Source organism: Alosa sapidissima, chromosome 2 (genome assembly GCF_018492685.1).
Source record: "Alosa sapidissima isolate fAloSap1 chromosome 2, fAloSap1.pri, whole genome shotgun sequence".
Classification (NCBI taxonomy): Eukaryota; Metazoa; Chordata; class Actinopteri; order Clupeiformes; family Clupeidae; genus Alosa; species Alosa sapidissima.
Window position 1 is genome coordinate 16,309,801 of NC_055958.1, and position 22,338 is coordinate 16,332,138.

General features: G+C 40.8%; 1 protein-coding gene across 23 annotated transcripts in view; it reads left to right on the top strand.

The window, feature by feature from the left end:
* neb (nebulin) overlaps positions 1 to 22,338 on the top strand; it is a 60,641-nt gene that overhangs the window by 23,102 nt on the left and 15,201 nt on the right. For 17 of the 23 annotated variants that reach the window (XM_042084622.1, XM_042084629.1, XM_042084633.1 and 14 more), the window contains 66 exons: positions 106 to 213; positions 322 to 633; positions 899 to 1,102; positions 1,232 to 1,336; positions 1,491 to 1,598; positions 1,701 to 2,012; positions 2,277 to 2,480; positions 2,610 to 2,714; positions 2,876 to 2,983; positions 3,089 to 3,400; positions 3,796 to 3,999; positions 4,102 to 4,206; positions 4,404 to 4,511; positions 4,647 to 4,958; positions 5,059 to 5,262; positions 5,362 to 5,466; positions 5,683 to 5,790; positions 6,007 to 6,318; positions 6,420 to 6,623; positions 6,742 to 6,846; positions 7,266 to 7,373; positions 7,495 to 7,806; positions 7,950 to 8,153; positions 8,556 to 8,660; positions 8,760 to 8,867; positions 8,976 to 9,287; positions 9,417 to 9,521; positions 9,623 to 9,721; positions 9,890 to 9,991; positions 10,124 to 10,231; positions 10,416 to 10,727; positions 11,430 to 11,534; positions 11,804 to 11,908; positions 12,009 to 12,113; positions 12,237 to 12,344; positions 12,536 to 12,646; positions 12,840 to 13,037; positions 13,156 to 13,260; positions 13,419 to 13,523; positions 13,627 to 13,731; positions 13,844 to 13,951; positions 14,066 to 14,179; positions 14,303 to 14,500; positions 14,628 to 14,732; positions 14,871 to 14,975; positions 15,173 to 15,280; positions 15,398 to 15,505; positions 15,617 to 15,724; positions 15,973 to 16,077; positions 16,254 to 16,358; positions 16,536 to 16,634; positions 16,751 to 16,855; positions 16,960 to 17,169; positions 17,320 to 17,424; positions 17,515 to 17,619; positions 17,737 to 17,841; positions 17,952 to 18,056; positions 18,301 to 18,405; positions 19,347 to 19,451; positions 20,647 to 20,748; positions 20,861 to 20,968; positions 21,066 to 21,170; positions 21,318 to 21,422; positions 21,581 to 21,685; positions 21,914 to 22,018; positions 22,156 to 22,266. In XM_042084622.1, the coding sequence (XP_041940556.1) occupies positions 106 to 213; positions 322 to 633; positions 899 to 1,102; positions 1,232 to 1,336; positions 1,491 to 1,598; positions 1,701 to 2,012; positions 2,277 to 2,480; positions 2,610 to 2,714; positions 2,876 to 2,983; positions 3,089 to 3,400; positions 3,796 to 3,999; positions 4,102 to 4,206; positions 4,404 to 4,511; positions 4,647 to 4,958; positions 5,059 to 5,262; positions 5,362 to 5,466; positions 5,683 to 5,790; positions 6,007 to 6,318; positions 6,420 to 6,623; positions 6,742 to 6,846; positions 7,266 to 7,373; positions 7,495 to 7,806; positions 7,950 to 8,153; positions 8,556 to 8,660; positions 8,760 to 8,867; positions 8,976 to 9,287; positions 9,417 to 9,521; positions 9,623 to 9,721; positions 9,890 to 9,991; positions 10,124 to 10,231; positions 10,416 to 10,727; positions 11,430 to 11,534; positions 11,804 to 11,908; positions 12,009 to 12,113; positions 12,237 to 12,344; positions 12,536 to 12,646; positions 12,840 to 13,037; positions 13,156 to 13,260; positions 13,419 to 13,523; positions 13,627 to 13,731; positions 13,844 to 13,951; positions 14,066 to 14,179; positions 14,303 to 14,500; positions 14,628 to 14,732; positions 14,871 to 14,975; positions 15,173 to 15,280; positions 15,398 to 15,505; positions 15,617 to 15,724; positions 15,973 to 16,077; positions 16,254 to 16,358; positions 16,536 to 16,634; positions 16,751 to 16,855; positions 16,960 to 17,169; positions 17,320 to 17,424; positions 17,515 to 17,619; positions 17,737 to 17,841; positions 17,952 to 18,056; positions 18,301 to 18,405; positions 19,347 to 19,451; positions 20,647 to 20,748; positions 20,861 to 20,968; positions 21,066 to 21,170; positions 21,318 to 21,422; positions 21,581 to 21,685; positions 21,914 to 22,018; positions 22,156 to 22,266 (9,516 nt within the window). Of the gene's footprint in view, positions 1 to 105; positions 214 to 321; positions 634 to 898; positions 1,103 to 1,231; positions 1,337 to 1,490; positions 1,599 to 1,700; positions 2,013 to 2,276; positions 2,481 to 2,609; positions 2,715 to 2,875; positions 2,984 to 3,088; positions 3,401 to 3,795; positions 4,000 to 4,101; positions 4,207 to 4,403; positions 4,512 to 4,646; positions 4,959 to 5,058; positions 5,263 to 5,361; positions 5,467 to 5,682; positions 5,791 to 6,006; positions 6,319 to 6,419; positions 6,624 to 6,741; positions 6,847 to 7,265; positions 7,374 to 7,494; positions 7,807 to 7,949; positions 8,154 to 8,555; positions 8,661 to 8,759; positions 8,868 to 8,975; positions 9,288 to 9,416; positions 9,522 to 9,622; positions 9,722 to 9,889; positions 9,992 to 10,123; positions 10,232 to 10,415; positions 10,728 to 11,429; positions 11,535 to 11,803; positions 11,909 to 12,008; positions 12,114 to 12,236; positions 12,345 to 12,535; positions 12,647 to 12,839; positions 13,038 to 13,155; positions 13,261 to 13,418; positions 13,524 to 13,626; positions 13,732 to 13,843; positions 13,952 to 14,065; positions 14,180 to 14,302; positions 14,501 to 14,627; positions 14,733 to 14,870; positions 14,976 to 15,172; positions 15,281 to 15,397; positions 15,506 to 15,616; positions 15,725 to 15,972; positions 16,078 to 16,253; positions 16,359 to 16,535; positions 16,635 to 16,750; positions 16,856 to 16,959; positions 17,170 to 17,319; positions 17,425 to 17,514; positions 17,620 to 17,736; positions 17,842 to 17,951; positions 18,057 to 18,300; positions 18,406 to 18,750; positions 18,853 to 19,346; positions 19,452 to 20,646; positions 20,749 to 20,860; positions 20,969 to 21,065; positions 21,171 to 21,317; positions 21,423 to 21,580; positions 21,686 to 21,913; positions 22,019 to 22,155; positions 22,267 to 22,338 lie in introns of all 23 variants that reach the window. The other 6 variants (XM_042084623.1, XM_042084645.1, XM_042084641.1 and 3 more) reach the window with 5 other exon arrangements.

The following is a 22,338-nucleotide window of genomic DNA, read 5'->3' on the forward strand; positions in this document are numbered from 1 at the left end:
ATTTTTTTCTAATGTAAAAAATGTTGTATATGCTAGTTTTCATCTGCAAAGATCTTTCTTGGATGTTGATCCTCATAGTTGCTATGTTCTCATGTTTTTCTCTAGAATCACTACAAAAAAGCTTACATAGATGACAGGAAGAAAGGCTATGACTTGCGCAATGATGCCATTGGTATTAAAGCTGCTAAGGCAGCCAGGGACATTGCCAGTGATGTGAGTATTTCAAATCACACAATTAATGTTTTTTAAACATTAGTACAGTACAAATACATAACACAGTACAAATTCATATTTTTTAATCTAATTTCTTTTTTTTTTTAGTACAAGTACAAGACCGGTTACCGCAAGCAGGTTGGCCACCACATCGGAGCCCTCAGCGTCCAGGATGATCCACTGCTCATGCTAGCCTTGAACTCTGCAAAGATAGCTAGTGATGCTCTGTACAAGAAGGACTTCAACAAGTCAAAGACTAAGTTCAATCTACCTGTGGACATGATAGCATTTGAGCTGGCTAAGAAGAATCAGATTCAGGTCAATGATGCCCACTACAGAACCTATCTGCACAACTGGACCTGCCTGCCCGACTCCAGTGATGTTGTCCAGGCCAGACAGGTGTACGAAATGCAGAGTGATGTAAGTTTTTCAGAATTGTTATGTAGGATGATTCATTCTGGATTTGTGTTTGTCTAACATACAAGTAATTGCATTTTCATTTTGAAACGCATTCACAAACTCAATACATACTTAACCATTTCTGTAAAAAAAAGTCTTGATCTGGCTGTTTACAGAGCAGATTTGAAGTGACTCAGTGTAGAGTATAACTACAAAGACATAGATGATGAAAGAATTCTTTAACGCATTTCCTTCAAATCCCTCTATTCTTTCCTTGTTTGCCCAGGCTGTGTACAGGGCTGATTTCAAACTGCAGCAAGGTACAGGGTGGGTTCCAATTGGCTCAATTGATGTTGAGAAAGCGAAGAAAGCTGGAGAGATCCTGAGTGATGCGTTGTACCGTCAGCACCCCAGCAACTTCAAATTCACCAGCACAACTCAGGATATGCCAATTGTCCTGGCTAAAGCCATGAATGACAATATTAACAAGGTATCACATCTCTTTTAGAGCAAATTCTCCAAATAAGTGATACAGAAAAATAGGGCAATATTGCTTATAATATGCTACCTGGTAGTCAGTTGTTTGTGTTTGATTTCATGTCTGTATTTCATTTCACAGCAAAGCTATGTGAAGGCTTGGGATGTGGATAAGACAAAGATTCATATCATGCCAGATGCGATGGATGTGACACTGGCCAAACAGAATAAGGCAACCTACAGTGAGGTAAGAAAGGATTAAAGAGATTTTAAAATATTATTTGTTTATTTTTTCCTAATGTAATAAATGTTGTATATGCTACAGATGCTATTTTTCATTTGCAAAGATCTTTCTTGGATGTTAATCCTCATAGTTGCTATGTTCTCATGTTTTTTTCTAGAATCACTACAAAAAAGCCTACATAGATGACAAGAAGAAGGGCTATGACTTGCGCAATGATGCCATTGGTATTAAAGCTGCCAAGGCAGCCAGGGACATTGCTAGTGATGTGAGTATTTCAAATCACACTATTATTATTATTTAAACATTAGTACAGAAGTACACAGTACAGATACATGTTTTTTAAGTCAAATTACTTGTTTTACTTTAGTACAAGTACAAGACCGGCTACCGCAAGCAGGTCGGCCACCACATCGGAGCCCTCAGCGTCCAGGATGATCCACTGCTCATGCTGGCAATTCATGGTGCTAAGATTGCTAGTGACGCTCTTTACAAGAAGGACTTTAACAAGTCCAAGACAAAGTTCCATCTTCCTGTGGACATGTTGTCCGTTGAGCTGGCCAAGAAGTGTCAGAAGCAGGTCAATGATTTCAACTACAGAACTCAACTGCACAACTGGACCTGCCTGCCTGACTCTAGTGACGTTGTCCAGGCCAGACAGGTGTACGAAATGCAGAGTGATGTAAGTTTTTCAGAATTGTTATGTATGATGATTCATTCTGGATTTGTGTTTGTCTAACATACAAGTAATCACATTTTCATTTTGAAACTCATTCACAAGCTCAATACATACTTAACCATTTCTGTAAAGAAAGTCTTGATCTGGCTGTTTACAGAGCAGATTTGAAGTGACTCAGTGTGTAGTTTAACTATAAAGACAGAGATAATGAAAGAATTCTGTAACACATTTCCTTCAAATCCCTCTATTCTTTCCTTGTTTGCCCAGGCTGTGTACAGGGCTGATTTCAAACTGCAGCAAGGTACAGGGTGGGTTCCAATTGGCTCACTTGATGTTGAGAAAGCGAAGAAAGCTGGAGAGATCCTGAGTGATGCGTTGTACCGTCAGCACCCCAGCAACTTCAAATTCACCAGCACAACTCAGGATATGCCAATTGTCCTGGCTAAAGCCATGAATGACAATATTAACAAGGTATCACATCTCTTTTAGAGCAAATTCTCCAAATAAGTGATACAGAAAAATAGGGCAATATTGCTTATAATATGCTACCTGGTAGTCATTTGTTTGTGTTTGATTTCATGTCTGTATTTCATTTCACAGCAAAGCTATGTGAAGGCTTGGGATGTGGATAAGACAAAGATTCATATCATGCCAGATGCGATGGATGTGACACTGGCCAAACAGAATAAGGCAACCTACAGTGAGGTAAGAAAGGATTAAAGAGATTTCTAAAATATAATTTGTTTATTTTTATTTTTTCCTAATGTAATTTTTTTTATATATGCTACAGATGCTATTTTTCATCTGCAAAGATCTTTCTTGGATGTTAATCCTCATAGTTGCTATGTTCTCATGTTTTTCTCTAGAATCACTACAAAAAAGCTTACATAAATGACAAGAAGAAGGGCTATGACTTGCGCAATGATGCCATTGGTATTAAAGCTGCCAGGGCAGCCAGGGACATTGCCAGTGATGTGAGTATTTCAAATCACACAATTAATGTTTTTTATTATTATCATTTATGTAGTAGTACACATAAAATACATGTTTTTAAATCAAATTACTTCCTTTTTCTTTAGTACAAGTACAAGACCGGCTACCGCAAGCAGGTCGGCCACCACATCGGAGCCCTCAGTGTCCAGGATGATCCACTGCTCATGCTGGCAATTCATGGTGCTAAGATTGCTAGTGACGCTCTTTACAAGAAGGACTTCAACAAGTCCAAGACAAAGTTCAACCTTCCTGTGGACATGTTGTCCGTTGAGCTGGCCAAGAAGTGTCAGAAGCAGGTCAATGATTTCAACTACAGAACTCAACTGCACAACTGGACCTGCCTGCCTGACTCAAGTGACGTTGTCCAAGCCAAGCAAGTCTATGAGATGCAGAGTGATGTAAGATAAAAATCGTTTCTTATTTTAATTGTTTGGTGTCTTTACGCTTGACATATTTCTTTATGTTTTTGTAAGGCCAGACATGTTTGTAAAGTTAAAGTTTCTCAGAATTGTTATATACTGTACAATGATTCATTCTGTATTTGTGTTTGTACGAAATGCAGAGTGTTTTGTGTGAAGCAGAAGCTGAGTAGAAGGTTTCTTTATATTTTAAAATAGTTTATATTGTGAAGTGCAATGTTTTAGAGTTGTTTTTTCAAGGCATTCAACAACTAGCATTAACACGGTACAAATTAAATTCTGGAGCAAATGTCATGCTATTCGTTCTCTGTGAATGAACTGTCTCCACAGCGTTAATGTTTCTGCATCCTTTATGTTCCCCCTGTGCTTCTCAGGCCGTGTACAGAGCAGATCTGAAGTGGCTGCAAGGTACAGGGTGGGTCCCCATTGGCTCACTTGATGTTGAGAAAGCAAAGAAGGCTGGAGAGATCCTGAGCGAGAAGTTGTACCGTCAGCATCCCAGCAACTTTAGTTTTACCAGCACAACTGAGGCTATGCCAATTGTCCTGGCCAAAGCCAATGCATCAATAAATAACAAGGTGTGTGCTATGTAATTACATGCATTTAGTATATGTCTTATCCTCTTGTTTTGAGCAACCAATTTTAGGCTCTAAACAAATATAATTTGTACTCCCTCACAGTCCGCGTATACTGAGGCTTGGAACAAAGACAAGACCCAAATTCATATCATGCCAGATGCCATGGATGTGCTCCTTGCAAAGCAGAATTGCAAAAACTACAGTTTGGTAAGGATAACATTATTCATTTTCATTCAATTATTAGTTTAATGTTATGCAGCATTTACTACATTGCATCTACTGCTTCTGATCATTTTAATCTTCCTTTTGCCATTTTAGGACTTATTTGAGACATCAGTTTGACCCACCTGGATGATGATAACATTGTTATTTAAAATTTCATCTGATTCTTTTTTTCCCAACAGAAATCATACACACAAGATGTTGTAGATATGTTCAAGAAGGGCTATAACCTAAAACCTGATGCCATCGCAATCAAAGCAGCCAAGCATGGAAGAGAAATAATTAGTGATGTGAGTAATAAATGTTTTCTTTTGAATATCAGTGTGTTAAAAAAAAAAATATCAGTTACTTAAATTTGATTCATGACTGTGAACACTAACAATCTACATTTTCTTTTTATGATAATGCCTTTACCTTTTCTTTAGTACAAGTACAAGACCGGCTACCGCAAGCAGGTCGGCCACCACATCGGAGCCCTCAGCGTCCAGGATGATCCACTGCTCATGCTGGCCATTCATGGTGCTAAGATTGCTAGTGACGCTCTTTACAAGAAGGACTTCAACAAGTCCAAGACAAAGTTCCATCTTCCTGTGGACATGTTGTCCGTTGAGCTAGCCAAGAAGTGTCAGAAGCAGGTCAATGATTTCAACTACAGAACTCAACTGCACAACTGGACCTGCCTGCCCGATTCCAATGACGTTGTGCAGGCCAGGAAGGTCTATGACCTACAGAGTGATGTAAGTTCTGTGCCATTTTGAGAGGACCTGTTTATTTGTGAAAGGACATTCTATGTTTTCTACTGTGTTTAATACATTCTATGTGAAACAATTATTTTAGGCTGTGTACAAGGCCGACATGGAGTTTATCAGGGGTACTGGCTGGGTCCCCATTGGATCACTGGATGTTCTTAAGGCCAAGAAAGCTGGTGAAATTCTCAGTGACCACTTGTACCGCCAGAAGCCAGACCAATTCAAGTTCACCCAAGACATGCAGTCTATGCCTATGGTCTTGGCTAAAACAAACGCTGACACAATCAACAAGGTCGGTTCGATATTCAAATATGTAACAAAGAGCACAACAATGTGAATTCTCGTGTTCTCCATCTAATCTTAATGTTCATCCTTTGTATGTTCAATACAGAAACAATACATTGAAGCCTGGGAAAATGATAAGACGACGATCCACTTAAATCCAGATATTCCTGAAATTATACTGTCCAAGGCTAATGCTATTAACATGAGCAAAGTGAGTTTCTTTTCTTTGTTGCTGTGATGTCTATTTTATTGTTTGTTAGCTTGAACAGATTTTGTATTTAACTGTCAGCTTATGTCTAAATCAAGTCAGTCATATAATGCTATTTAAGGACTTATTTGCAGGCATCAGTTTGAACTGCCAGGATGATTATAAAGCTGTTGATTAAAATCAAAGTGTCTGATTTCATCTGATTTGTTTTTTCAACAGAAACTATACAAACAAGATGTTGAAGATATGTTCAAGAAAGGCTATAACCTAAGCGCTGATGCCATCGCAATCAAAGCAGCCAAGCATGGAAGAGAAATAATTAGTGATGTGAGTAATAAATGTATTCTCTTGAATTTCTGTGTTATTTAAAAAAAAAAAAAATGTGACTTAAATTTGATTCATGCCTCTTACTCCCACTTACTTCCTGTCTCACTCTTCACTGTCCTATACAAATAAAGGCAAAAAGCCCCAAAAATATACTTTAAAAAGAGTTTAAAAGTATGTTTTTTCATCTTGAGGATGATTCCTTTGCCTTTTCTTTAGTACAAGTACAAGACCGGCTACCGCAAGCAGGTCGGCCACCACATCGGAGCCCTCAGCGTCCAGGATGATCCACTGCTCATGCTGGCAATTCATGGTGCTAAGATTGCTAGTGACGCTCTTTACAAGAAGGACTTCAACAAGTCCAAAACCAAGTTCCATCTTCCTGTGGACATGTTGACCGTGGAGCTAGCCAAGAAGTGTCAGAAGCAGGTCAATGATTTCAACTACAGAACTCAACTGCACAACTGGACCTGCCTGCCCGACTCCAATGACGTTGTGCAGGCCAGGAAGGTCTATGACCTACAGAGTGATGTAAGTTTCACAATTGCTGATGTTTATGGAAAAAAGAGGCACAATGCAGAAGGTTGAAATGCTTATATCAATATCATACTTGTATATCTCTATCTTTAAAGGCTGTGTACAGGGCAGATATGTCATGGCTGAGAGGTTGTGGATGGGTTCCTATTGGCTCGTTAGACGTGGAGAAAGCCAAGAAAGCTGGTTCCATCCTGAGTGAGAGACATTACCGACAGCACCCAAGTCAGTTTCCATTCACCTGCAAAACTGATGATATGCCCTTTGCTCTGGCTCAGTCAAACGCTCAAACTATGGACAAGGTATTCTACATGTGTTGAGCAGTACACTCCAATCTAAACAAGTGAAATAATTTGGGTTTGGGGAATTCAACATTCTGATGTTGAAAATCCCACTAACCTTTCTTGGCTGTTGTTACAGAAAGCATATCAGGAAGCATGGAATAAAGACAAGACAACTATCCACATCATGCCAGACACTCCTGAGATCCTCTTAGCCCAACAGAATAACATCACCAACAGCAGGGTAAGTGTCTAGACCTAAATGCACCTCAATTACTGACACATATGGAAACAGCTTTAAAAAATTTCAAGTGAGAGTACATTTACTCATTGATTTTATGGATTTTATATCACAAAAAGGCAGAATGTTATCTTTACTCAGACTTTCCAACACAGCTTACTGTCAAGACAGAGTGAACTGTCTATGTTATTACTTATTTATTATGAACTATATTTATGTATTATTTATTATGAACTATATCTTGCTGTTTATTTTTTCATTGCTATACACTACTGGATTGTCCTACCTCCTACTGTCATCAGTATTAATTGTAGTAGTGTTAGTTTCACTCCTCAGACAATATCATGTTATATTATTCATACCATTTGGTTTTGAAATGGCAATTTGTCTTGTAATGCATTACTTCTGATTTGCTTCCAAAGAAATTATACAGACAAGCAGTTGAAGATATGTTTAAGAAGGGATACAACCTGAAGCCTGATGCCATCGCCATCAAAGCAGCCAAGAAATCAAGAGAAATCATCAGCGATGTGAGATCCTCATTCTCTTCATATACTTAAATTGATTTAAGGATAACATGTGTTGATTAAGCATGTGTTGAGATATTGCTATGGTTTTAATCATAATTGTTTCCCTTCATTTATCTCTCAGTACAAATATAAAGCGGGTTATCGCAAGCAACAAGGACACCACGTTGGAGCTCTTAGTGTCCAGGATGATCCACTGATTGTGCTGGCAATGCATGGTGTTAAGATTGCGAGTGACAATCTCTACAAGAAGGACTTCAACAAGTCCAAAACCAAGTTCCATCTCCCTGTAGACATGCTTAGTCTCGAGCTGGCCAAGAAGTGTCAGAAGCAGGTCAATGATTTCAACTACAGAACTCAACTGCACAACTGGACCTGTCTGCCCGACTCCAGTGACGTTGTCCAAGCCAGGAAGGTCTACGATATTCGTAGTGATGTAAGGTTACATTTAGATTTTGTGCTTGATGTTGGTGGTGGTTTTCTCTACTCACATCTATATTTGCTCTCATAACCCAAGGTTACAACTGTGAAAGTAATGGGACAGTCTGAAAGATTAATCTGAGAATCTTCCTTTTCCAGGCTGTCTACAAGGCTGATATGGAGTGGATCCGTGGGTGTGGCTGGATACCACAGGGTTCTCCAGATGTTCTGAAAGCCAAACATGCTCAGGAAATTCTCAATGACAGACTGTACCGCCAGCCTCCCAGCACTATCAAGTTCACAAGTGCTGTTGACCTGCCAGAAATTGTTCTGTCCAAGCAAAACGCAGAAAACATTAGTAATGTAAGAAATTGTATGTTGTTCCCTCCTGTTTTCTCATCCTGTATTTCCCTTACAGCATTTTATACCAAAAAGACTTCATTTCAAACGTTTCTACGATTTTAAATGATTGTTGACATGTAAAAGGACTGTTTATCAAAGAATAAATAATCTAAACAACCAGATGTTGTCAAAACTCAGAGGCACTTATTTGCCTAATATGACATGGAACCCCATGTTTCCATACAGCAGGTGATGTTTTCCTACACCTTTAGTTTGTAAACTACACTCTTGCATGTGTGTGTAAATCTGCACTGTGGATGTTCATGGAATCAGAGAGAGAACCACAACAGAGGGTTACTGATGACGGCTTTCCATGTTGACTTTTTTGTGACTGAACTTATTTCTACTTCTTTCTGTCGACAGAGGAATTACAAAGCGGCTTGGGAGAAGGACAAAACATGCATTCACATCAATCCTGACACACCAGAAATCCTCCTCTCTAAGGCAAACTCTGTGAACACCAGCAATGTAAGTTTGTTCACATTGTTGGATATCTATGTACTATAATACCATGTCTTTTCATTCTTCTTTGTATCAGTCACTTACCTTTTTGCTTTTGCTTTTCAGAAACTGTACACCAACATTTGGAACAAAGAGAAAGCCAAGGGATACCACATTAAGGAAGACGCCATCTCTGTACTTAAAGCTAGAGCCTCCAGAGATATTGCCAGTGATGTGAGCATTCATTTCATTACAGAGATGCATGTTTGGAATCAAAATGTGAATTACAACCATTTGTCAGATGAGATGTGATGCAATTCGCCATTCCTTTTTCCTTTCCAGTACAAGTACAAGACCGGCTACCGCAAGCAGGTGGGCCACCACATTGGAGCTCTCAGTGTCCAGGATGATCCACTGATTGTGCTGGCAATGCATGGTGCTAAGATTGCGAGTGACGCTCTCTACAAGAAGGACTTCAACAAGTCCAAAACCAAGTTCCATCTCCCTGTAGACATGCTTAATCTCGAGCTGGCCAAGAAGTGTCAGAAGCAGGTCAATGATTTCAACTACAGAACTCAACTGCACAACTGGACCTGTCTGCCCGACTCCAGTGACGTTGTCCAAGCCAGGAAGGTTTACGAAATTCGTAGTGATGTAAGTTATCTACATAGAAATGTCATCTTCCATCATTCCCACATAGAAATAAGGTCAATTGCGGCCACTGGTATACATGTTTTGATCATCACTGTAATGCCTTGACGTTCATCTCTGGGTGATTGACAGGCGGTCTACAGGGCTGACTTGGAGTGGCTTAGGGGCTGTGGATGGAGTCCTCATGAGTCTGTGGAGGTCAAGAGAGTGAAACATGCCCAGGATATCCTGGCTGATGTAAGTAACAACAGTTCCTTGGAAAGATGTAAAAATTTAGGAAACATCGTGTTTGGCATGAAATGGCAGAAGATTTTAATCTCACTTTCTCTGTCTTACAGAGAGGTTACCGTGTGAAACTGGATTCACAGCCATACACAATTCCACATGACCGAGTAGACTTGGCATGCGCCAAGAATGCAGCTGATGTCCTGAATGAGGTCAGTGCAAAGCCTCTAAAACCTGCTTGCTGTGAGCTGCAAGATAATGCAAATGTTGATATATAATTTGCACATTTCAAATCTTATATGATTTTTGTAGGGAGAAACATTCTCTTCCTGCTACTCTGAATTTTTTTACTGGCTTACCTGCTGCTTCTTTTATTCCAGGCTAAATATCGTGAGCAATGGCACAAGGACAAGACCACATACCATCTGACAGACACTCCGACACTGGCAACATGCAGAGAGACAAAAAAGAATCTCCACCCAGTAAAAGATCTCTTCTATTCCCACAATCCCTCTCCTAAGATTTCTTCCTCTGAGCAATGTACGATGCATGTACACAGTCTCACCTCCACAGACTTAAATCCTTTCATTATGCTCCTCTGATTCTCCCCACAGAAACTGTACACTCAGGAATGGAATAAGACCAAAGCTACTGGATACTTCATGCCTGGAGATGCCGTTGGCATCCAGCAATGTATCAAGACATCTAAGATACAAAGTGATGTAAGTAGGCCGTTAATCAGTGTTCAAACCCAGTGTCTATCAAGGATTTTTATGCACTAACTCAATTGGTCTCATTGATTTTAGTGCAATTGTATGCAGCAACTCAATGACTCAAATGTCATAGATTCTGATAAATATATACTCTTCTCATCAATAACGGACTGTGATGCATTTTTTCCTACAGCACAAGTACCATGACAGCTACCGCAAGCAGGTTGGCCACCACATCGGAGCCCTCAGCGTCCAGGATGATCCACTGCTGATGTTGGCCTTGAACTCTGCTAAGATTGCCAGTGATGCTCTTTACAAGAAGGACTTCAACAAGTCCAAGACTAAGTTCAATCTACCTGTTGACATGATAGCATTTGAGCTGGCAAAGAAGTGCCAAATCCAGGTCAACGACGATCACTACAGAACCCGTCTGCACAACTGGACCTGCCTGCCCGATCAGAATGATGTTATTCAGGCCCGCAAAGTATACGACATCAACAGCGATGTGAGTCCACAATACTTTATAACTAGCCTGACGTAGCCATACTCTATTCTATTCAGAATGTGAATCTGATACTGCTCCATTGGAATGTGATTATGGGGCGTGTTTCAACCGGTACATGGGGGAAAATGCCTCTGCACTCAATTGGATAGACCTAACCAATCAGAGCACTCAATTGGATAGACCTAACCAATCAGAGCAACAAAATAGCCTACCGTGAATCCTGTAAGGAGAACAGCCGAATCATCCTTTATCTCGGCAAATGCCTTAATGCTGTTTTCTGATCATTTTTTAAAGTTAAGCTATGTAACATCAGACGCAATAGGAAATTCTAAATATCAAGCTTCTCTAGCGACAGGCTTTTTGTTGTACACAAAATCAACCGAAGTGCGCTCAGGTGACATGATAGACTAGGCACCGTTGCTCATCTGGCTATCATCGTATAAAGCCAGACAATTTGATTGGTGCGGTAGGTTCGAACTGCTCTGGTTTGGGCATAGTTGCTTCTCAATGGAGTCCAGACAGAATTTCCCGACCTCAAATTTTGTGGGCTTCCAGGCTACTTTATAACCCCATTAGAACAAAATCACTTATTGTGATTGTATTGTATTGAGCAATATTGAAATCCATTCATTCTGTTGCGGATTCATTTAGTTTCTGTCATCCTCCCACAAAAGCATTGATGTTTGTCTGTTCCTCCATCAGATAATTTATAAAGCCGATCTGGAATGGATCCGTGGATGTGGATGGGTTCCTGCAGAATCTGTTGATCATGTCAAAGTCAGAAAAGCCCAACAGATCATGAATGAGGTAGGTTGTCTATGAAACTACTAAAGAGAAGTACATAACCTTTATATATAAATATCAAAAGGCAACTAAAAAGGCAACATCACATAAAGGTATACAAGGGCTGCATCACTAAATATATCACTGAATACTACAATATTTAATGGAACCATAACATATTCTTACAATAAAGAGTAATGCATATTTTTTATGCTATAAATGGGATATTTATCCTTATTCTGTCACTCCCATTATTATTCCTTATTACTATTGTCCTGTTTTCTTTGTTACAGAGACTTTACAAAAAGGACGCTAAGGAGGGCTTTAGCAAGTTCACTCTCATTGTCGATCGCCCTGAGATTATCCAGGCTAAAGTCAATGCCTTCCAACTCAGTGACGTGAGTATCCACAATCAAGTGGCTTTCCTTTATCTGTCCATTTTGAACCTTTCTCTGTTCAGCTGAACAAGGCTAAACTATCTTGTTTTTGTTAATGCAGCTGAAGTACAAAGAGTCCTTCAATGCGGAGAAGGGTCATTACATTGGTTCTGATGACACACCCCAGATGGCTCATTGCAGAGAGTCTGCCAAGAACATCAGTGAGGTAACGCAGAGTTAACTTCTTTCTAACTATAAACTTCATTGGAACTATTTATTTCGCTAAACACTGCAAGGAGCCTGGAGTCCCGTTTTTAGGAGGTTTATGAATTATGTGATTTCTGTGCAGAAACTGTACAAGCTGAACTGGGATGAAAGCAAAGCCACTGGCTACCAACTGAACCATGAGTACCTCCCTCTGCTGATTGCCAAGAAAGCCAGGGACAGCGTCAGTGATGTGAGTATCTCTTCAGTTTCCTTTCATCAATCAACTTTCCAGTCAAACTCAAATAACTTCAGTTCTCATAAAAGGGGTATATTATGTCTACACTGTTGACTTTGTGTCTTCAGTCACAAATATAATCACATAATGATACATATATTCTCTAACATGCAATGTCTTTTTTTTTATGAATCCAAACCACTCAGGCCAAGTACAAAAACGCCCATGAGAAGGAAAAGGGCCATTACAAGGCTGCCAACATCCTAGACTTCCCTGATGTGATGCGCTATGGTGAAATAGAGAAGATGAAGAACCTGGTAAGATACTTTCACTGAACATACATGTTGACATCAAACACACTGCACTTCTAACATCTAGACACTCATACTGTACAGTATATGCCTCTCAGTATTACAGCTTCTCAGTATTATCCGCTGACACTGATACTGAATTATTTTATTTATTATTAGCATTAATTTCTATACTATTTATTGTTTTATTTCTGTGCAGAGGGACTACCATAAGGACTACAATGAGATCAAGACTAAGCTTCACATTCCTGTGGACATGATTAGCCATGTTGTGGCCAGGAAATGTCAGGACATCCTAAGTGAAGAGAAGTACCGAACCTACCTCCACCAATGGACATGCCACCCTGACCAAAATGATGCTATCCGTGCTCGCCGCGCCAATGAGATTTTGAGTGACGTAGGTCATCCCTAACTATCAAATGTTCGAATCATCTAATTTTTAGATAATCTTTGTGCTCTTTTCTGCCAATGTGATCTTTTCTACATTATATGGGGCGCTTATCTTTCTCTTTCAGGTCTTCTACAAGGAGGATCTGAACTGGACAAAGGGCATCGGCTGCTATGCCTGGGACACCCCAGAAATTCTTCGTGCCAAGAAGGCCTACGAGCTTCAGAGTGATGTAAGAGCCAGACAGATTGGACAAACTTTGATATTCAATGGTTCTGCTTTCTGAAAAGTTTAAGCTTCCGAAGGTCTTAAGCAGACTACAATTTAAAACAATCAAGCATGACAAACCTAAATTAACATAAGCACTGTATTTTATTTTATTTTTGACAGATCAAATACAAAGCTGAGGGCAAGAAGGAATTCAACAACTACTCTATTGTGACAGACACCCCTGTTTATGTCACTGCTGTCCTGGGACACACCTGGGCCAGTGAGGTAAAATGCCTCATCTGATAATCATATTTTAGCTCTAACACGGTTCCAGTGTTGAATAATGATCTGTAAGAGTATAATCTGAGTGTTCTCTATTCATCCTCAGTTGAACTACAGAGAGGCATACCACAGGGAGAAGCACTTGTACACCACCACTCTCGACACGTTTGACTATGCCCGCTGTCATAACCTCAAGCATCTCTTCAGCACGGTACGCTCATCAAACCATAAGTCACGTCCATATTGTTCCACTTCAAGTTATTTTCTATTATTGTTGAACTGTTGTGTTGTCTAACATAGCATATGTTGCAACTATTAAACAGACCGATTATACTGCCGCATGGAACAAGATCAAGGCCAAGAGCTACTTCATCCCACACGACTCTCATGCACTGGCCCATGCTAAACGGCAGAGGGTTATCCTCAGCCCTGTGAGTCAAATACTACTACAATATAAATTTAAATATAGAGATACAAATATATTTAATAATTACCTATACATGAACTCTGTGACCATATGGAAATGTTCAATTGTATAATGACAGGCAAAATACCGTGAGGATTACGAGAAGTTCAAGTCCCTCTACAGCTTGCCCAAATCCATTGAGGATGATCCTGCCACACTTAGGTGCCTCAATGCTGGAAAACTTGTCCTTGACGTGAGTACATTTATTTTCCCACAGACACTTCTCATGTCACAACATTTATGTGTTTGATATCGATGTCCTTTTTCTTTTGGTGCAAGCCTAAGCTTTTCACTTATATGTCTCTTTATGAACCAGCGTTTGTACAAAGAAAAATATGAGAAGACAAAGGCCAAGGTGACCGTGCCTCCTGACATGGTTGACATTGTAGAATCACGAAGGACCCAGAAGGCCGTCAGTGAGATTGATTACCGCAAGATTATGCACCAGTGGATCTGCCTGCCAGACATGCAGGTCTTCCAGCACTCCCGCAAAGTTGCTGAGCAGTTCAGTGATGTAAGTGAGATCTTTTTCATGGTATATTAGTTATTTGTGTGTGCCTGTCTGTTTTTAAACATGTACAGTACAAATCGTGTGATCATTGTGACTAGCTTTGGATAAAACGTTCCTTGTTGCCCCACAGATCTGCTACAAGGATGACCTGAACTGGCTGAGGGGAATCGGCTGCTATGCCTGGGACACTCCTGAGATTGTGCGTAGCAAGAACGCCATGCAGATGCAGAGTAATGTAAGTCTTCTGACCACTCTATCTCATCTCATTTTTTTCTTACCTTATCCTCATAGTTCCCACTTCTTTCTGTGCTAATACCATGCGATGTGAATCTTCTCATGGTGTGACTTTTCATCATTCCTCCCCCTCTTTTAGAATGCGTACAAAGCCAAGGGAATTCAGCAGTTCAAGGATTACTCTGTGGTGTTGGAGACTCCTGTGTATGAGACATGCAAGCTGAGCGCTCATAACCTTAGTGATGTAAGTTTTACTCTTGAGACAGTTCACTTACACATAAAACCACACTACTACTCCAAAGGTACAATCCAGTAGGTAACACATTCACCAGTAACTGACTCCAAAAACAGCTAATCATCATTCAAGAATTGTTATTTCTTTATGGTCAGTTTTTTCACAGATGTTGTCTCACACTATGATTTTTCTCTCTTCTCCCTCAGCTCAACTACCGTCACGACTACGCCACCAATGTCAAAGGACAATTCACCTCTCCCGCAGTCACCGTTGATACAGAGAGAGCTCGCCTCAATCAGTACATCCAGAGTGATGTAAGAAAATGAATGTGTAGAAATGCATAGATGCATTCTGAATGAATATCCTGGTCAGTGCTACACGTATTGTGTGTGAGCATTCTCTTTTGTCTTTTCCTTTCTGTTCCACCTCAGAACCTCTACAAAGAGGAAAGCAAGAGTGCCATGGCGAAGGGCTATGAGCTTCCCTACGACACTCCTGCCATCAAACATGCCAAGGCCACTTCTCTCAACTGCAGTGATGTGAGTGAGACCACAAGCTTGTCCTGCTCGCTCCCTCCTACTGTACAACAGGGGGAAAACAGCCCTTTTTGAATGAATGTGATTTTGTGTTCTTCGATCTGATTTGTACAGGTGAGATACAAACTGAAACACGACCAAACCAAGGCCACAGGCTACTCCCTGGACCCTGAGGGTGTCCACTTTGTAACCATCAGAAACGCCAACAAGATCACCAATGACGTAAGATTCAAATGGTTGTTTTGAAGGGCTTAAGTTAGTATCTCCCATTTCAGATTACAGTTACAGATTAAGTTTTCATTGACCTAGAAGTTAGTTAGAAATGAGATCATTGGAACATATAATGCCAATTATCAATGATAAGCTTTAACTATCTATCATGTTAATAATCCATTATGCACATGCCTCTAAGAATAACCATGAGTGCAGTTTTTGTAACTCATTTTCATCGTCTTTACATTCCCTCACAGCGTCTGTACCGCGAGAAATATGAGAAGACAAAGGACAAAATCCACCCCATCTACGACACACCAGAAACCCTGCAAGTCAAGGCCAACCAGGAAAACATCAGTGATGTACGTGACTGTCATCTTTATCCCCATTCTTCCAAAGAACAAAACCGAGCAAAACAAAAATATCAATGAACTCTTTGCTGCTCTTTTTTTGTTTTTACCTAAGCATTTCTTAGCTTCTGCTGAAATGTGTGTTGAGACACTGGAATGAGTTTGTTATGTTTTTTTTTCTTCTGCAGCTGTGCTACAAGGAGAAGTTCCTTGCCATTAGAGGCCAGCACATTCCCATGCCCATCACCCCTCAGATCATGCACTGCTTCCATGTCAACGAGATCAACAGTGAGGTAAGTGTTGACACAAATACATGGAGAGTAAAAATGTCCCAGACGTGCCAATTTTCTGGTGTCATTGATGTGCATCTGTTTGGAGTACTGTTTAACAGTGTGGTCCAATGTCCGTGTGTGTGTGTGTGTGTGTGTGTGTGTGTGTGTGTGTGTGTGTGTGTGTGTGTGTGTCCACAGCTCAGGTACAAAGAGGATCTGCTCTGGCTGCGGGGTATCGGCTGCTTCATGGCAGACTCTCCTGAGATGACCCGCATTCGCGAGTACACCAAGTTCAGGGTAACTTCTTTCTGCTCCACTTTCTCTTTCAAATGTTTTTTTTTTTGACACAACCTCTGATTTTATGTATCCGATTTTGTTTCTCTCTCATTTCTTTTCCCCCTGCCTCTCTCTAGAACAACTATGCAGTTGAAGCCAAGAAGAACTATACCAACTTCTCTGTGGTGTTGGACACCCCGGAGTACCAGCGTGTGTCCGAGCTGAAGACCCACATGAGCAATGTAAGTTAGACCTTTGAGATCACATATACATGAATCACATGCACACAGACAATTTTTCCCTCAGTTTTTAGTTTAACACATTTTTTTTTAATCTTCTCTCCTAGTTGATCTACAAAGCGCAAGGCAAACAGGAGATGAGCAAGTGCACCAACACTTTAGACAGTGTGGATTTCCAGAGAGCCAAATGGGCCCAGAAACTGAACAACCAGTACCAGTACACCGAAGTCGCCTCCAAGGAGAGAGCCTTCTTCACTCCTGAGACAAACACTCCCACCATTGTCCATGCCAGACAGATGAAAGTGATGATGAGTGAGGTAGGACTGCTCTTCATCCTCATTTACTGCTGACTGACTGCTCTTCATCGTCATGTACTGCTGACTGAAGCTTTATACCACTTCTAATTGTAAACCACTTGTTTGTGTTAATGGTCATTTACTTTAACATTTGTTTTCCTTCTATTCTAGACCAAGTACAAGGATCAGTATGAGAAGATGAAGCACAGGTACACTGCCATCCATGACACCCCCATGCTGGTTCGTGCCAAGAAAGCCTACCTGCAGTCCAGTGACGTAAGTAAAACACCGCCCAGCCTCCCAGCCTTGTGTCATCATTCCACGTCACGTAATTGAGCCTCACACGATTATGCTTGACCAACACAGCTGCGCTACAAGGAGACCTTCGAGCTGTCCAAGGGACACTACCACCCAACCAAGGATGCTCTGGACATTCTCTGTGCCAAGAGAGTCAGAGATGACATCAGTGAGGTCAGTATACAGCCACCTGGGGATCTGAGGGACAGGGGCTTCCAATAAAAAAATAAAAAAAGATATAATGGCTGTGATCACCACATGGAGTCACTTCTCTTTCCCTGCGTGAAACAGGTCAAGTACAGAGAGAAGTACATCAGTACTCTGGGAACCTGGAAGTCCATCCCAGACCGTCCCGAGTTTTTCCACAGCAGGGTGGTCACCGATTGCATCAGTGATGTGAGTATCACAGCCTAACCCACATAAACGACGGTCACTCATATTTTCCTGAGGATCTCTTCCTGTTGTGAATGGTGCACATCACATGTGTGTTCTCTCTCAATCTTAAGCTCAAGTACAAAGAGGACCTGGACTGGATCAAGGGCATTGGTTGCTATGTGTGGGACAGACCTGAGATGGTACAAGCAGAAAAGAACAAGACTCTCTACAGCGAGGTAAAATTTCAATAGGTGCCCTTATCCTGTGTCTGCATTTAAAAGTTTTGAAAAAAATAAAATCCTTTTGCAATAAAGCTCATTTATAACACAACGTAAAATAAAATATTTTGAGAATGCAGTACTACAGCAACACTACTGTTCGCCATTACTGTAGTTTTCAGATTAGTATTGCTTTAATCAGGTTTTAGTAAAAGCAACAAATATTTTCCTTATACTCCCCATTCTCCCCCCTAACTAACAGAGGCTGTACAAAGCATCATATGAGAAAAACAGAGGTAACTTCAAGTACACCTGTGACTCACCATTCTTCGAGGCCGCCAAGAATGCTTCAATTCTCGCCAACGATGTAAGTAACCGGAAGCATGCCAAAAAATATGTCTCTATTTCGACATTTTATAAAAATAATATTTTTATATATTATTACAATCACATTGTGTATATATATAATATGTATTATTTCTGTTTATGTCCTATAATGCTGCTTTGGACTCAGGTCTAAAGGTAAAGAAGGCAATGTTAAGCGGAATTGTTAACACTGATTGATTGTTCATGGATTTCTGTTCTTGTATTGCTTCCTTTTTTGTTCAAATATCTATTTTGTTAAGTCCTGTATATCCCTTCCGGTGTAGCAGGAATGTGCAGTCAAAACTCTTGGCAGTTGTCTTTAACTATCATTTGACGTTTTGAGCAGAGGTCCTACAGAGCCGCTTATGAGAAGTCCAAGGATAAGTACACCTATATTCTCGACGACCCTAGAAACATCCAGGCTAAGGAGGCTCTGAAGCTGAGACAGGTACAGCCATGAGCTCCTGTCTCCACACGGCCAATCACCAGGCCCGACCAAACCCAACCCACAGCCTGGCATGAGGCCGTCGAACATCCGCTGGATGTTGCGGCTGCATGGCATCGATGTTCAACGTTTCACGTCCCTTTCTCTTTCTGTAATCTAGGTCTCCCATTGGGTCACTATGGTCCACTATGGATTATTAAGTGTGCCCCTTGATCTATGTGCTCCAGATGACAGCCCTCCAACTCACTCCATTCAGTTTGTCGCTACACTGACATCGCAAAACAATAGGTTCCCCCCCCAAAAATAAAACAAATAAATGGTATCTGTTAAAACTTCTGATCAAGATGTATCCCTGGAGCCCATAGATCAAGTCTGGGAGGGAAGCTTAGTTCCCAGGAGCTCATCTCTGACCCCAACCGCTCTCTTTCCTCCCTCTATCCTGTCTCCAACCTCTGCATGAACTGTGGTGTCTGTGTCTCTGTCTTTGTTTCGGACAGTCTAAGTATAAGTCCAGGGCCAAGGAGCTGCTCAAGAGCGGCTGCAACGAGCTGCTCCGCCCTGACATCCTGGGGGCCATCTTTAACTCCAGCATGTGGAGTAAGGTAATGTCGCGGCTTGCCCCGTGGATGAGACTGTACCACCCCCCCTTAGGTAGCTGACCCCCTGCTCCCACCACCTCTTCCTTAGTTCAGAGATCCATGCCTCCATTCCTTACCCCACCCCGTAACTCCACTTATGATATGACAACCTTAACTAGTTCATCACCACATCATCACCTTCCCACTATTTTTCCACCCATCCACACCCTTGCTTCTTAAAACCCCCACAACCTTCCCTGATAGCTAAGTCTCCCCAAGTAGTTTTGAGAGCCTCTTTTCAGAGGCTTACCTGCGTGATATGGAGGATTTTGTTGATGAAAGCAACGATTCAACTGCACATTCACGTTTTGAGAGGTTTACATACAATATATAGAATCCACTTCTCCTTTTGTTTAAGTAACATTACAGTAAGTATTGTAATGTGTTAAGTAGTAAAAGTAATATATAAGGATAAATATATATTTGTCTTATTTAGAGAGTAATATTTCCAATCAGAAGTTCTAATAGTAAGTACTAGTAGACAATGTAGTTGCTATAATTTTATTTTGCTCATAGAAATGTATAGTAAGGACAATGTAATGACCTACACATGGAATTTAGATTTTTTTCAGTTAGCTGAATGGAAATTCTTTCATGGAACTCTAGTTCTTCCAGACTCCGTAATGGTAAAAAGTCTCTGTCAAAAGTGTAGTTCTGTGTAATGTCGCCCGAAGTTGCTTTCAACCTCCGACTTATGTTGCACAAGTGTGTACCGCATGTACTCACATATTGCTGTTTGTATACTTGTTTAGCAGTTAAGCCTGTGAATGCTCTCCATTAATTCTGTTAAAGTAATTCTTCCACTTTACTAATATGTTGTCTCTGTGTTTCCTGTATATTGTGTGAACTTATATAAATTGACACAATATACATCAACAATACCTATACATCGATATATGTATTTGTTGATGTAAACAGTATTGTTTACAGTTTTTCCACATTACAGTTACAGTACACACTGGCATGAATATGATTTATATATTGATATTTGATTTATATATTGATATATTTGATTGATATATTGATATATTCATAAACTATATTCAAATACCGAATATTAAAGATAAAAAAAAAAAAAAATCAGTCTTTATTGTAAATACACATGAGCCCCTATAAATGTTTCTAACTTTGCTATTTATTCCACCCCCCCTTCCCTCAGTGGAAGTACAGGGAGCAGTATGAGCGTGCCAAGGACAAGTTCACCCCAGTGCTGGACACCCCTGAGCACCAGGTCCACAAGCGCAGAAAGCAGATCAGCGATGTGAGTGCCCAGTTGTACTGATGCCATTTGTTGGTGACTCAATATGGATAACTAAGCTATTGCGGTTGTGTGAAACCAGTGGTGACATTTTTCCGTATCAATTCATTTTTAGATTGTTTACAAGATGGAGTATAACAAGAACAAAGCTAGGGGCTACACTTTGCCCCATGATACTCCTCTGAACCATCACATGAAGAGAGTCAAGGAGATCACCAGCGACGTAAGTCTACCTTTAACTTCACTCATCTTCTGAAAAAAAAATTACAGATCCGCCAGCCAACGTTTTCTGTTAAGCACGATTTCCTTTCAAAAAACAGCTGAAGTATAAGGAAGTCTATGAGAAGAACAAGACCCATATCACCATGGATCCAGATGCCTTCGACATCCGTGCTGCCAAGGAGGCCTACAAGAACATCAGCAATGTATGTGGTCCTTCCGTCTACCAATTTTGTGTGTGTGAGTGTTTGGGGGGGGGGGGTTGGGGTTTGTCTCAGAGGGTATTTTCTACCCCGTTCTCTTCTCAACACCTAAACCCTAACACTTATCCACATCCTTCCACTCCCTTTTAGCTTACCTACAAGAAGAAGTATGAAGCCAACAAGATGAAGTGGATCTGGACCGCTGACAGGCCTGACTTCCTCTACCATGCCAGGAACCAGCTCCAGCAGAGCGATGTGAGTCAACCTCTCCTTTGCAAGTCCATTACATTGTCTATATGAACACATGGACAGCAGTTCAATTTCAAATTGCTTCATCTCTTTGTCTTGTTTTATCTTTTAATTGTGAAGTTCTGCAATTTGATTTCACTGTGATTACCTTCTTATCCACACAGATTGATTACAAGTATGACAAGGAGAGTCTCAAGGGCTGTGTGATTGCAGTTCCAGAGGACAAGTTGACAGAACTGGCTAAGAAGAATACAGAGATGTACAGTAATGTGAGTCATTGTGCCTTGTTCAAAGACTGAAAGACAACAACAACACGTTACATTTATATATCGCTTTTCTCGACACTCAAAGCGCTTCACCGTGAAGGGTTGGACCTCACTAACCACCACCAATGTGTGAAAGATAACACATGCCCCCTGCTGCAGTGAGGATGAGCTTGCTAACAATCTACTGTATGTCTACTGTATGTTCCTCTCCCTCTCTCTACTTCTTTACAGGTGAAATACAAGCAGAAGTATGAGGAAGCTAAGGGACACTACAGGGCTGTTCTGGACACTCCTCAGATTCTTCATGCTAAATCAGTGGCTACTCTCGTCTCCGAGGTGGGAATTCATCCATCCATCTATTCATTAATCTTTTCATTCATTCATTTGTTCATTCAAGCATCACACATTGAACAGTTTGAACATGGCAGGTGTTAGCACAGTGCCCATAATGCTGCTCTTATTTTGTCTTTCAGAGTAAATACAAAGAGGCCAGCAAAAAGGACCATCAGTCTGGTTCCTTCACAACCCTGCCCCAGACTCGTGAGACCGTTCACAGCAAGGAGATGGCCAAAATGCAAAGCGGGGTACTGCAATCCTTCTCAAGCATAATCATTTCTCGAACATCTCCTTTTTGTCTACAACATTTCGTATGATTG